This window comes from Balaenoptera musculus, chromosome 18 (assembly GCF_009873245.2).
Source record: "Balaenoptera musculus isolate JJ_BM4_2016_0621 chromosome 18, mBalMus1.pri.v3, whole genome shotgun sequence".
NCBI lineage: Eukaryota > Metazoa > Chordata > Mammalia > Artiodactyla > Balaenopteridae > Balaenoptera > Balaenoptera musculus.
Genome location: NC_045802.1, coordinates 51,021,719 through 51,034,484, shown reverse-complemented (window position 1 = coordinate 51,034,484; position 12,766 = coordinate 51,021,719). Strand labels below are relative to the sequence as shown.

General features: G+C 38.0%; 1 protein-coding gene across 12 annotated transcripts in view; it reads right to left on the bottom strand.

The window, feature by feature from the left end:
• The window catches only part of SCEL (sciellin), a 133,457-nt gene that overhangs the window by 60,991 nt on the left and 59,700 nt on the right, over positions 1–12,766 (bottom strand). For 10 of the 12 annotated variants that reach the window (XM_036831207.1, XM_036831215.1, XM_036831210.1 and 7 more), the window contains exons 10-12: positions 12,538–12,618; positions 10,645–10,710; positions 8,727–8,786 (exon numbers count right to left, since the gene is read on the bottom strand). In XM_036831207.1, the coding sequence (XP_036687102.1) occupies positions 8,727–8,786; positions 10,645–10,710; positions 12,538–12,618 (207 nt within the window). The remainder of the gene's footprint in view (positions 1–8,726; positions 8,787–10,644; positions 10,711–12,537; positions 12,619–12,766) is intronic. The other 2 variants (XM_036831214.1, XM_036831211.1) reach the window with 1 other exon arrangement.

Below are 12,766 nucleotides of genomic sequence, written 5' to 3'. Positions count from 1 at the left end.
TTAGACAACAAAGAAATGAAAATATTCAGGATACTTTCGACTATCTCTGTCTGGATCTAGAGCTACTACTTTGTCCATGAGTTTGCAGTGAAGAGCTAAGTGTCACTTCTGTTTCTTCTCTTCAGTTCTTTGACTGAGACTGCAATCCTTAATAACATTCTTAGCACTGCTAAATTCCATTAAACAAGGAAAAATTTTGTAGGCACAGGATTTAAACTATGGAATGTTTATACTCAAGGTTTTCTCACTGCTCATCATTGTTTTACCATTATCTACTACATAAACACTTCTACTTTGCACAAAACATTGTGTCAGACTTTGCAGATGACAGATGGTAAGACAAAATATCTGCTCTAAGAGATTAAAGAGGTAACAAAGATGAGACATTTACATGAATACCATGAAACTATACCAAATATGATTAGTTGTTATATGAGTAATGGGGCTCTAATAGCTTAGAGAGGCAGAAGTCACATCTCACTGGATCACTCAGAGAAGACTTCACAGAGGAGGTGGTATGTGATCTGGATCTTGAAAGATGGGTAGGACTTGGATGGATGGATATGGTGGCCTTGAGGTTGGAAAAGGCCACCATGTGGCTGGAATGGTATAAACAAAGGCAGAGGCTCTGGAAACTACAGAAAGGAAGTGATTAAATTTGATACTGCATGCAGGATAAATGTAAGGGTGAAGTCAGAAATTGCTAAGGAATATTAGGTTGGAGACAGGTTAACAAAGGCATTGAATGAGGTTATATGTAATTGAACAGGCAATGGGGAGCCAGGTGGAGTGATTTTTCCAGCAGAATCATAGAAAGAAAACGCTGGCAGTGCTGGGTAGTAATGGTCTACTGGGGGGAGAGGCGAGGAGTGTAAGTCAATCTGGATACCTATTCTGATAACCTGTGATGGAACCAGTGAGGGTTTGAACTGGGGTGAGGGCATGGGGGTGTGCAGGGCATTTTAGACATTTAATCCATATGTGCCTAATACTACACAAAGGGGTCAAGACATGAAAGAATCAAAAATGATTCTGGGGGGGACCTTCAAGATGGCGGAGGAGTAAGATGTGGAGATCACCTTCCTTCCCACATATACATCAAAAATACATCTACATGTGGAACAACTCCTACAGAACACCTACTGAACACTGGCAGAAGACCTCAGACTCCCCAAAAGGCAAGAAACTCCCCACGTACCTGGGTAGGGCAAAAGAAAAAAGAAAAAAGAGACAAAAGAATAGGGATGGGACCTGCACCTCTGGGAGGGAGCTGAAGGAGGAAAAGTTTCCACACACTAGGAAGCTCCTTCACTGGTGGAGACAGGGGGTGGGTCGGAGGGCGGGAAGCTTCGGAGCCATGGAGGAGAGCGCAGCAACAGGGGTGTGGAGGGCAAAGTGGAGAGATTCCCGCACAGAGGATCAGTGCCGACCAGCATTCACCAGCCTGAGAGGCTTGTCTGCTCACCCTCCGGGGTGGGCGGGGGCTGGGAGCTGAGGCTCAGGCTTCGGAGATCAGATCGCAGGGAGAGGACTGGGGTTGGCTGCGTGAACACAGCCTGAAGGGGGCTAGTGAGCCACAGCTAGCCGGGAGGGAGTCCGGGAAAAAGACTGGAGCTGCCTAAGAGGCAAGAGACCATTGTTTCGGGGTACACGAGGAGAAGGGATTCAGAGCACCGCCTAAACGAGCTCCAGAGACGGGTGCAAGCCGCGTCTATCAGCGCGGACCCCAGAGACGGGCTGAAACACTAAGGCTGCTGCTGCCGCCACCAAGAAGCCTGTGTGCAAGCACAGGTCACTATCCACACCTCCCCTCCTGGGAGCCTGTGCAGCCCTCCACTGCCAGGGTCCTGTGATCCAGGGACAACTTCCCCAGGAGAACACACGGTGCACCTCAGGCTGGTGCAACGTCATGCTGGTCTCTGCCGCCGCAGGCTCGCCCCGCACTCCGTACCCCTCCCTCCCCCCGCCTGAGTGAGCCAGAGCCCCCGAATCAGCTGCTACTTTAATGCTGTCCTGTCTGAGTGAAGAACAGACGCCCTCAGGCGATCTACATGCAGAGACAGGGCCAAATCCAAAGCTGAACCCCAGGAGCTGTGCAAACAAAGATGAGAAAGGGAAATCTCTCCCAGCAGCCTCAGGAGCAGCGGATTATATCTCCACAATCAACTTGATGTACCCTGCATCTGTGGAGTACTTTAATAGACAACGAATCATCCCCAAATTGAGGCAATGGACTTTGGGAGCAACTGTAGACTTGGGGTTTGCTTTCTGCATCTAATTTTTTTCTGGTTTTATATTTACCTCAGTTTAGTATTAAGAGCTTATTATAATTGGTAGGTTTGTTTATTGATTTGGTTGCTCTCTTCCTTTATTTTATATATATATATATATTTTCCTTTTTCTCTTTTTGTGAGTGTGTATATGCATGCTTCTTTGTATGATTTTTGTCTGTATAGGTTTTCTTTTACCATTTGTCCTAGGGTTCTATCTGTCCTATTTTTTTTTTTTTTTTAGGATAGTTTTTAGTGCTTGTTATCATTGGTGGAATTCTTTATTGGTTTGGTTGCTCATTTCTTTTCTTTTTTTTATTACTTTTTAATTTTTTTAATTTTAATAAATAAATATTTTTTTAATTTTAATTATTTTCTTTCTTTCATTTTTTTCTCCCTTTTCTTCTGAGTTGTGTGGCTGACAGGGTCTTGGTGCTCCGGCCGGGTGTCAGGCCTGAGTCTCTGAAGTGGGAGAGCCGAGTTCAGGACACTGGTCCACCAGAGACCTCCTGGCCCCACGTAATATCAATCAGTGAGAGCTCTCCCAGAGATCTCTGTCTCAATACTAAGACCCAGCTCCACTCAACAATCAGTGCTGGACGCCCCATGCCAAACAACTAGCAAGACAGGAAAATAACCCCACCCATTAGCAGAGAGGCTGCCTAAAGTCATACTAAGTTCACAGACACCACAAAACACACCACCGGACACAGTCCTGCCCACCAGAAAGACAAGATCCAGCCTCATCCACCAGAACACAGGCAGCAGTCCCCTGCACCAGGAATCCTACACAACCCACTGAACCAACCTTACCCACTGAGGGCAGACACCAAAAACAATGGGAACTAAGAACCTGCAGCCTGTGAAAAGGAGACCCCAAACACAGTAAGTTAAGCAAAATGAGAAGACAGAGAAATACACAGCAGATGAAGGAGCAAGGTAAAAACCCACCAGACCAAACAAATGAAGAGGAAATAGGCAGTCTATGTGAAAAAGAATTCAGAGTAATGATAGTAAAGATGATCCAAAATCTTGGAAATAGAATGGAGAAAATACAAGAAACATTTAACAAAGACCTAGAAGAACTAAAGCACAAACAAACAATGAGGAACAACACAATAAATGAAATTAAAAATTCTCTGGAAGGAATCAATTGAAGAATAACTGGGGCAGAGGAACGGATAAGTGACCTGGAAGACAAAATAGTGGAAATAACTACAGCAGAGCAGAATAAAGAAAAAAGAATGAAAAGAATTGAGGACAGCCTCAGAGACCTCTGGGACAGCATTAAATGCACCGATATTCGAATTATAGGGGTCCCAGAAGAAGAAGAGAAAAAGAAAGAGACTGAGAAAATATTTGAAGAAATTATAGTTGAAAACTTCCATAATATCGGCAAGGAAGTAGTCAATAAGTCCAGGAAGAGCAGAGAGTTCCATACAGGATAAGTCCAAGGAGAAAAACACCAAGGCACATATTAATCAAATTATCAAAAATTAAATACAAAGAAAAAATATTGAACGCAGCAAGGGAAAAACAACAAATAACATACAAGGGAGTCCACATAAGGTAAACAGCTGATCTTTCAGCAGAAACTCTGCAACCCAGAAGGGTGTGGCAGGACTTATTTAAAGTGATGAAAGGGAAAAACTTACAAACAAGATTACTCTAGCCAGCAAGGATCTCATTCAGATTCAATGGAGAAATTAAAACCTTTACAGACAAGCAAAAGCTAAGAGAATTCAGCACCACCAAACCAGCTTTACAACAAATACTAAAGGAACTTCTCTAGGCAGGAAACACAAGAGAAGGAAAAGACCTAAAATAACAAACCCAAAACAATTAAGAAAATGGTAATAGGAACATACATATTGATAATTGCTTTAAAGGTAAATGGAATAAATGCTCCAACCAAAAGACACAGACTGGCTGAATGGATGCAAAAACAAGACCCATATATATGCTGTTTACCAGACACCCACTTCAGACCTAGGGACACATACAGAATGAAAGTGAGGGGATGGAAATAGATATTCCATGCAAGTGGAAATTAAAAGAAAGCTGGAGTAGCAATTCTCATATCAGACAAAAAAACTTTAAAATAAAGACTATACTATTACAAGAGACAAAGAAGGACACTACATAATGATCAAGGGATCAATCCAAGAGGAAGATATAACAACTGTAAATATTTATGCACCCAACATAGGAGTACCTCAATACAAAAGGCAAATGCTAACAGCCATAAAAGGGGAAATTGACAGTAACACAATCATAGTAGGGGACTTTAACACCACACTTTCACCAATGGACAGATCATGCAAAATGAAAATAAATAAGGAAACACAAGCTTTAAATGATACATTAAACAAGATGGACTTATTGATATTTATAGCACATTGCATCCAAAAACAACAGAGTACTCTTTCTTCTCAAGTGCTCAGGGAACATTCTCCAGGGTAGATCATATCTTGGGTCACAGTCAAGCCTTGGTAAGTTTAACAAAACTGAAATCGTATCAAGTATCCTTTCTGACCAAACCGCTATGAGATTAGAAATCAGTTACAGGGGGAAAAAAAAAGTAAAAAACACAAACACATGGAGGCTAAACAATACATTACTAAATAACCAAGAGATCACTGAAGGAATCAAAGAGGAAATCAGAAAGTACCTAGAGACAAATGACAATGAAAACACGACAACCCAAAACCTATGGGATGCAGCAAAAGCAGTTCTATGAGGGAAGTTTATACCAATACAATCCTACCTCAAAAAACAAGAACCATCTCAAATAAACAACCTAACCTTACACCTAAAGCAATTAGAGAAAGAAGAAAAAAACAAATACAAAGTTAGCAGAAGGAAAGAAATCATAAAGATCAGACCAGAAATAAATGAAAAAGAAATGAAGGAAATGATAGCAAAGATCAATAAAACTAAAAGCTGGTTCTTTGAGAAGATAAACAAAATTGATAGACCATTATCCAGACTTATCAAGAAAAAAAGGGAGAAGACTCAAATCAACAGAATTAGAAATGAAAAAGGAAAAGTAACAACTGACACTGCAGAAATACAAAGGATCATGAGAGATTACTACAAGCAACTATATGCCAATAAAATGGACAATCTGGAAGAAATGGACACATTCTTCGAAAAGCACAACGTTCCGAGACTGAACCAGGAAGAAATAGAAAATATAAACAGACCAATCACAAGCACTGAAATTGAGACTGTGATTAAAAATCTTCCAACAAAAAACAGCCTAGGACCAGATGGCTTCACAGGTGAATTCTATCAAACATTTAGAGAAGAGCTAACACCTATCCTTCTCAAACTCTTCCAAAATATAGCAGAGGGAGGAACACTCCCAAACTCATTCTACAAGGACACTATCACCCTGATACCAAGACCAGACAAAGATGTTACAAATAAAAGAAAACTACAGGGTAATATCACTGAGGAATATAGATGCAAAAATCCTCAACAAAATAGTAGCAAACAGAATCCAACAGCACATTAAAAGGATCATACACCATGATCAAGTGGGGTTATCTCAGGAATGCAAGAATTCTTCAACATACGCAAATCAATCAATGTGATAACCCATATTAATGAATTGAAGGAGAAAAACCATATGATTATCTCAATAGATGCAGAAAAAGCTTTTGACAAAATTCAACACCCATTTATGATAAAAACCTTCCAGAAGGTAGGCATAGAGGGAACTTACCTCAACATAATAAAGACCATATATGACAAACCCACAGCCAACATCATTCTCAATGGTGAAAAACTGAAACCATTTTCAGTAAGATCAGGAACAAGACAGGTTGGCCACTCCCACCACTATTATTCAACATTGTTTTGGAAGTCTTAGCCACAGCAATCAGAGAAGAGAAAGAAATAAGAGGAATCCAAATCAGAAAAGAAGAAGTAAAACTGTCACTGTTTGTTGATGACATGGTACTACACATAGAGAATCCTAAAGATGCTACCAGAAAACTACAGGAGCTAATCAATCAATGTGGTAAAGTAGCAGGATACAAAATTAATGCACAGAAATCTCTTGCATTCCTATACACTAATGATGAAAAATCTGAAAGAGAAATTAAGGAAACACTCCCATTCACCACTGCAACAAAAAGAATAAAATACCTAGGAATAAACCTATCTAAGGAGACCAAAGACCTGCATGTAGAAAACTATAAGACACTGATGAAAGAAATTAAAGATGATACAAACAGATGGAGAGATATAACATGTTCTTGGATTGGAAGAATCAACATTGTGAAAATCACTATACTACCCAAAGCAATCTACAGATTCAATGCAATCCCTATCAAACTACCAATGGCAGTTTTCACAGAACTAGAACTAAAAATTTCACAACGTGTATGGAAACATAAAAGACCCCAAATAGCCAAAGCAATCTTGAGAAAGAAAAACAGAGCTGGAGGAATCAGGCTCCCTGACTTCAGACTATACTACAAAGCTACAGTAATGAAGACAGTATAGTACTGGCACAAAAACAGAAATATAGATCAATGGAACAGGATAGAAGGACCAGAGATAAACCCATGCACATATGGTCAACTTATCTTTGATAAAGGAGGCAAGAGTACACAATGGAGAAAAGACAGCCTCTTCAATAACTGGTGCTGGGGAAACTGGACAGCTACATGAAAAGAATGAAATTAGAACACTCCCTAACACCGTACACAAAAATAAACTCAAAATGGACTAAAGACCTAAATGTAAGGCCAGACAATATAGAACTATTAGAGGAAAACATAGGAAGGACACTCTATGACATAAATCACAGCAAGATCCTTTTTGACCCACCTCCTAGAGAAATGGAAATAAAAACAAAAATAAACAAATGGGACCTAATGAAACTTAAAAGCTTTTGCACAGCAAAGGAGACCATAAACAAGAGGAAAAGACGCCCCTCAGAATGGGAGAAAATATTTGCAGATGAAGCAACTGACAGAGGATTAATCTCCAAAATATACAAGCAGCTCATGCAGCTCAATATCAAAAAACAAACAACCGAATCCAAAAATGGGCAGAAGACCTGAATGAACATTTCTCCAAAGAAGATATACAGATTGCCAACAAACAATGAAAGGATGCTCAACATCATTAAGCATTAGAGAAATGCAAATCAATACTACAATGAGGTATCACCTCATTGTGCTATCTCAGAATGGCCATCATCAAAATATCTACAAACAATAAATGCTGGAGAGGGTGTGGAGAAAAGGGAACCCTCTTGCACTGTTGGTGGGAATGTAAATTGATACAGCCACTATGGAGAACAGTATGGAAGTTCCTTAAAAAGCTAAAAATAGAACTACCATATGACCCAGCAATCCCTCTACTGGGCATATCCCTTGAGAAAACCATAATTCAAAGAGAGACATGTACCACAGTGTTCATTGCAGCTCTATTTACAATAGCCAGGACATGGGAGCACCCTAAGTGTCCATCAACAGATGAATGGATAAAGAAGATGTGGCACATATATACAATGGAATATTACTCAGCCTTAAAAAGAAACAAAATTGAGTTATTTGTAGTGAGGTGGATGGACCTAGAGACTGTCATACAGAGTGAAATAAGTCAGAAAGAGAAAAACAAATACTGCATGCTAACACATATATATGGAATCTAAAAAAAAAAAAAAAAAAAGGTACTGAAGTACCGAAGTACCTAGGGGCAGAACAGTAATAGAGACGGAGTCATAGAGAATGGACTTGAGGACACGAGGTGGGGGAAGGGTAAGCTGGGACAAAGTGAGAGAGCGGCATGGACATATATACACTACCAAATGTAAAATAGATAGCTAGTGGGAAGTAGTTGCATAGCACAGGAAGATCAGCTCGGTGCTCTGTGACCACCTAGAGCGGTGGGATAGGGAGGGTGGGAGGGAGGGAGATGCAAGAGGGTGGGGATATGGGGATATATGTATACATATAGCTGATTCACTTTGTTATACAGCAGTAACTAACACATCATTGTGAAGCAATTATACTCCAATAAAGATGTTAAAAAAAAAAAAAAAAGGTTCCAGAAAGGTGATCTTGCTTAAATGAAAGAAAAGAGAGAAGGCAGGAAATAGCACATTTGGGGAGGAAGTTGAAAATAGCCTAGGACATTCTAAATGGGGGTGCTGGGGAGACAAATAAAGATCTGGGTCAGCAACATAAATACAGGCCTGGGGGTTTGGAGTAAGTTCATCGCCATGGACAACTACGGTGACCGGGATGAGCATTACTCACCAGAAGAGAAAGCAGAGGATGAAGAGTGTCCATAAATGTTAGTACCACCCATTTCTCAGGGCCGCTAATCTAGAGAAACTGACTGAGTCTTTCTTCTTTGAAATTATATGTGGTAAACAGCATTTGAAACAAAAAGAGAAGAAAAATGCAAGTTCAGAAGCTCTTGAGCTCTCACCCCTTGTCAGCTTTCTGAAATGAAGTGTCCACTTTGATGATGTTTTCAAGATCCTGACTCCTTCAAACAAATAAACTCAAGTCAATGACAGTAGAGCTATCTTAGAAGGAGCTAAAATGTCTTATCTGTGTTCAGTGAAGAAAGCAAAACTCCAAGTGTTATCAGGACTTACTGAGTTTAACTGAATAACAAAACAGTCTGTCATATCAGCTCATGGCATTCACACACACACACACACACACACACACACACACACACACACACACATCAGTCACTCCACCTGGGCATTGGCTCTGCCATCTACTGTTCACTGAAATAACTACAGTTTCTCCTAAAGACTTATATTGGTTGTACACAATTTATATACTTAAAAAGGATATGGATAAATTGGGAGATTGGGATTGACATATACACACTAGTATATATAAAATAGATAACTAATAAGAACCTGCTGTATAGCACAGAGAAATCTACTCAATACTCTCTAATGGCCTATATGGGAAAAGAATCTAAAAAAAAAGAGTGGATATTAAAAAAAAAAGGATATGGAAAAGAAAATTCAATTAATTGCAAGAGTAAACACAGAAACATGTTCCGAAGTTTTTCTACCAACCAAGGAGCATTAAGCAACATATTCAGATGATCAATTAGTCCCTTATATGAGGTGAAAGTATCTGTCTTCTTATGTTTCCAAAGGGAAAGAAAGTACATTTAAAACTGTAGTTGAGCTTGAATCCCCGCTGGTTTCCCTAGGTCATGAAAAGGAATAATTAGGGAAATCGTTATAGCTTTACCTGTAATTAAGACCTGTGCTTCATAAACGATATCTTAGAAAGTTAATAGGGTTCCATGAAGATAGAATTTTGTAGTCAAGTAAATTTGGGAAACATAACCGACTTTTACAGATTTGGAATATGTATAAGCACACTGAAGGTTCTGGGAGGTTCGTGACAGAGAGCTGTAATCCACTGTGTTTCCTAAACATGCAGGCCATTAAACGCTTCTTTCACAGAACATTCATTGACATCTTGCGGCACATGGGACATAGTTTGGGAAACGCTGAGATAGAGCTGTACCTTAAGGTACTAGGTACAAGGTACTCTCCCCAAAGGTAAGATATCTGTGTGATGCATGCCTGAGAGTCAAGGGAGATAAGAAAGAAAATAAAAAGTATGTAAGTTTGGCACTTTGAAAAATGTGCTTCAGTCAAAAAAAATTTTCTAAAAAAATTGGCTTATTATAATTGTTAAGATGGTAAATTAATGCTATGTTTTTTACCATAATAAAAAAATTGGTTTATCATATTGATAGACCTATAAAATAACATTGTTCAAAAACTAATTTTAAAAGTAGTGTTTTTCAAATAAATAAATAAATATCCAAAACAAATACTAAATTGGATGGGATGTGCAAGACAACAGGCATAAACTAGCACTGTCATGGGGAAACCTTGCTCAAAAGCATCAAAGCAATTCGTAAGCCTTTTTCTGATGGTGCAGGTGAAGCTGAATATGATCTTGTTATACAGCCAATTCTAGGCAAAGCTTTTGCAGATGTTCAATCAAATAACTATATTTCCACCTATTCACTTACACGTCAACAACAGCTGTATCATAAACCTTGGGACAAGTGCTGGGAATAAAGAGATGTTTTCCTGTCTTAAGGGGTTTGATCTTATTCTGTTATCATGTTCAGACAATTTTGGTTGCTCATAATGTAATGCTTAGAATAGAAATAAAAGGAATAAAATTCTGTAGGTACATATAAAAACATTTATTACCCACTATTGAAGTCATCTGGAAAACTGATTTTGTCTATTTTATTATTAATTTTAGGTATGTTTAAGTGTTCCAATAAAGCATACTTTATCATATCTACAATTACACAGATATATAGATATAGATATAGATCACTGTACCTTATATTTCTTTCAGCAGATCTGTTGGTTTCTGTATATGCACTTGGTTTAGGTGGACATATCTGCCTATATTTTTCAAGTTAAAGATAATGTCTGTTAGGTAAGAAAATACTTCTCTGTTAGATTTAAATTTATGAGAAAACATTTACATTCAAAGAGATGAAAGTGTGTTTGAACAATAGCACTACTGGAGATAAAGATCTTCTAAATATGTTCATGTTCATTTTATTTTAGTTGCCAGTCATCAATAAAGCATTTTTACACTTATCTCTATTAGATAATGATACAATATTTTTAAATAATAAGAATCATTTTTTGTTAGGTATTAGAGGGATTTTTTTCTCAAAGACTTATCCCATTTGAATACTATCAAGAAATATGTTTGCTCAGATAAGATGGTAAACACTTTCATATTTCCAATACACCCACCACATTGAGAAAGACCACATTGAGTTGTTAGAATTAAATTTTACAGTGTTAGGTTCTGTTACAATTTGTGATATAAGACTTTTCTCTGCTCTTTTTCTAAGTATCTGATTGGCCTACTTATACATTCTTGCTTGTTCTCAAGAAATTATATTCAACTATTTTTTTGTACTCCTGAGGACATGTGTTAATTACATAGGAAACACTTCCTTTTCATAGTCTTTCATTAAAGTCATCTTGCTGTGATTAAAGTAATCAGGGTTTTAACATGCAAGTTGTCCTCATTTTATATTTAAGATCATTTGTGGAAGAAATAAATTAGAGTAGTAAAAATGGATTAGACCAATTCCCATGAAATCTAGCTTCTTTTGAATCTGTACAAGGTCACTGCTCTAGAGTCCCGAGTTTTAGTTTAGAATTTAGGTGGTACTAACAACAACTTTTTTTAGCCCCCTAAAAAATCCTATTCAAATTAAGATTTAATTGTTCAGTACTATCAAAGTAAAAGGAAAAATAATGTAAGATAGAAAGCCTGAGAAGTTATTTTTAAGAGTATAATTATAACCGTTGCACAAATTAAAAATTATAAATCTGGCCTATATTTTAATTAATTCAATGAAGAAGTATTCTCTTAACATTAAAAAAAAGTATCCTCTCCTCCCAAGGACAAAATTTCAAAGGTACTGTGAAGTTTCACTGAATAGAAATTCAGACCTGGGTTTTTAACTCGTTAGGTTGAATGCCTAAAGCTACATAGCCCTGCCACCCAATCAGCATTTTCTGGCTGAAGTTACCCTCTTAATAAAGAACAGTTCTCAAATTGTCTTACATGTTGTCAAAAGAATCACCATCAAAAAGTAAAACTACAAAAGAATCAAAGGCAGGCCATTAAGCGAATCTAATGTATTCAGTCTTCATTGAGATACCATTTTTTAAATCTCTCAATAATAATGGAAATGTGCCATGTAGGTCTTGAAAAACAGTTCGATACATTAAACTGTTTAACAGGAACACATGGGAAGATGTTCAGATCTCTGAATTTGTTTTTAAGTATTAATTATAGAGCACTGGAGATTCAAAGTAGAAAAGCAAGTCTGTCTTTTTTTCTTGGTTCGGAGACAAGTTAATTAGAACATTTTTTCAAAATTTGTGATAGTTTTGAAATAAATTACAAATGTCTCAATTAAAATAAGACTAAAGAACTACCCACTTCCTGGACATGACTACTGTTTAGTTTCTATATTGAAAGTGTACTTCCATAAGACAAGTAATGGCCATAAGTATCCAACGACAAACATAAATACACGTTTGTGTGGGCAAATAGAATTCGAAAATCTTTCCAAGTGCTTCTTCAGTGAATATGCACACAAAACATACCCACGCTTTGCACAAGACAAGTCACAATTCATTTGCTTTCATTTCCCTTGAGCTTCATTTTGCAAGAAATTCTGGAGTGCTAGGTCTTACCTGTTATCCTGCCTCAGCTGGTTAGGAGATGAAACAGAAGAACTGGGCTTTGGAGGTATTGGAGGGTGAACAGTTGGTTCCCTTTAGAACAGAAACAGCAGTTCATTTCACCATGGAAACACAGTAAATTTTAGCATGTATTCACCAAATGCATTTATTGTCTATATGGAAATATCTCATGCATCTTACAACCCCTGTGCATGAGCTACCTGAAAGGTCAGGATCTTTG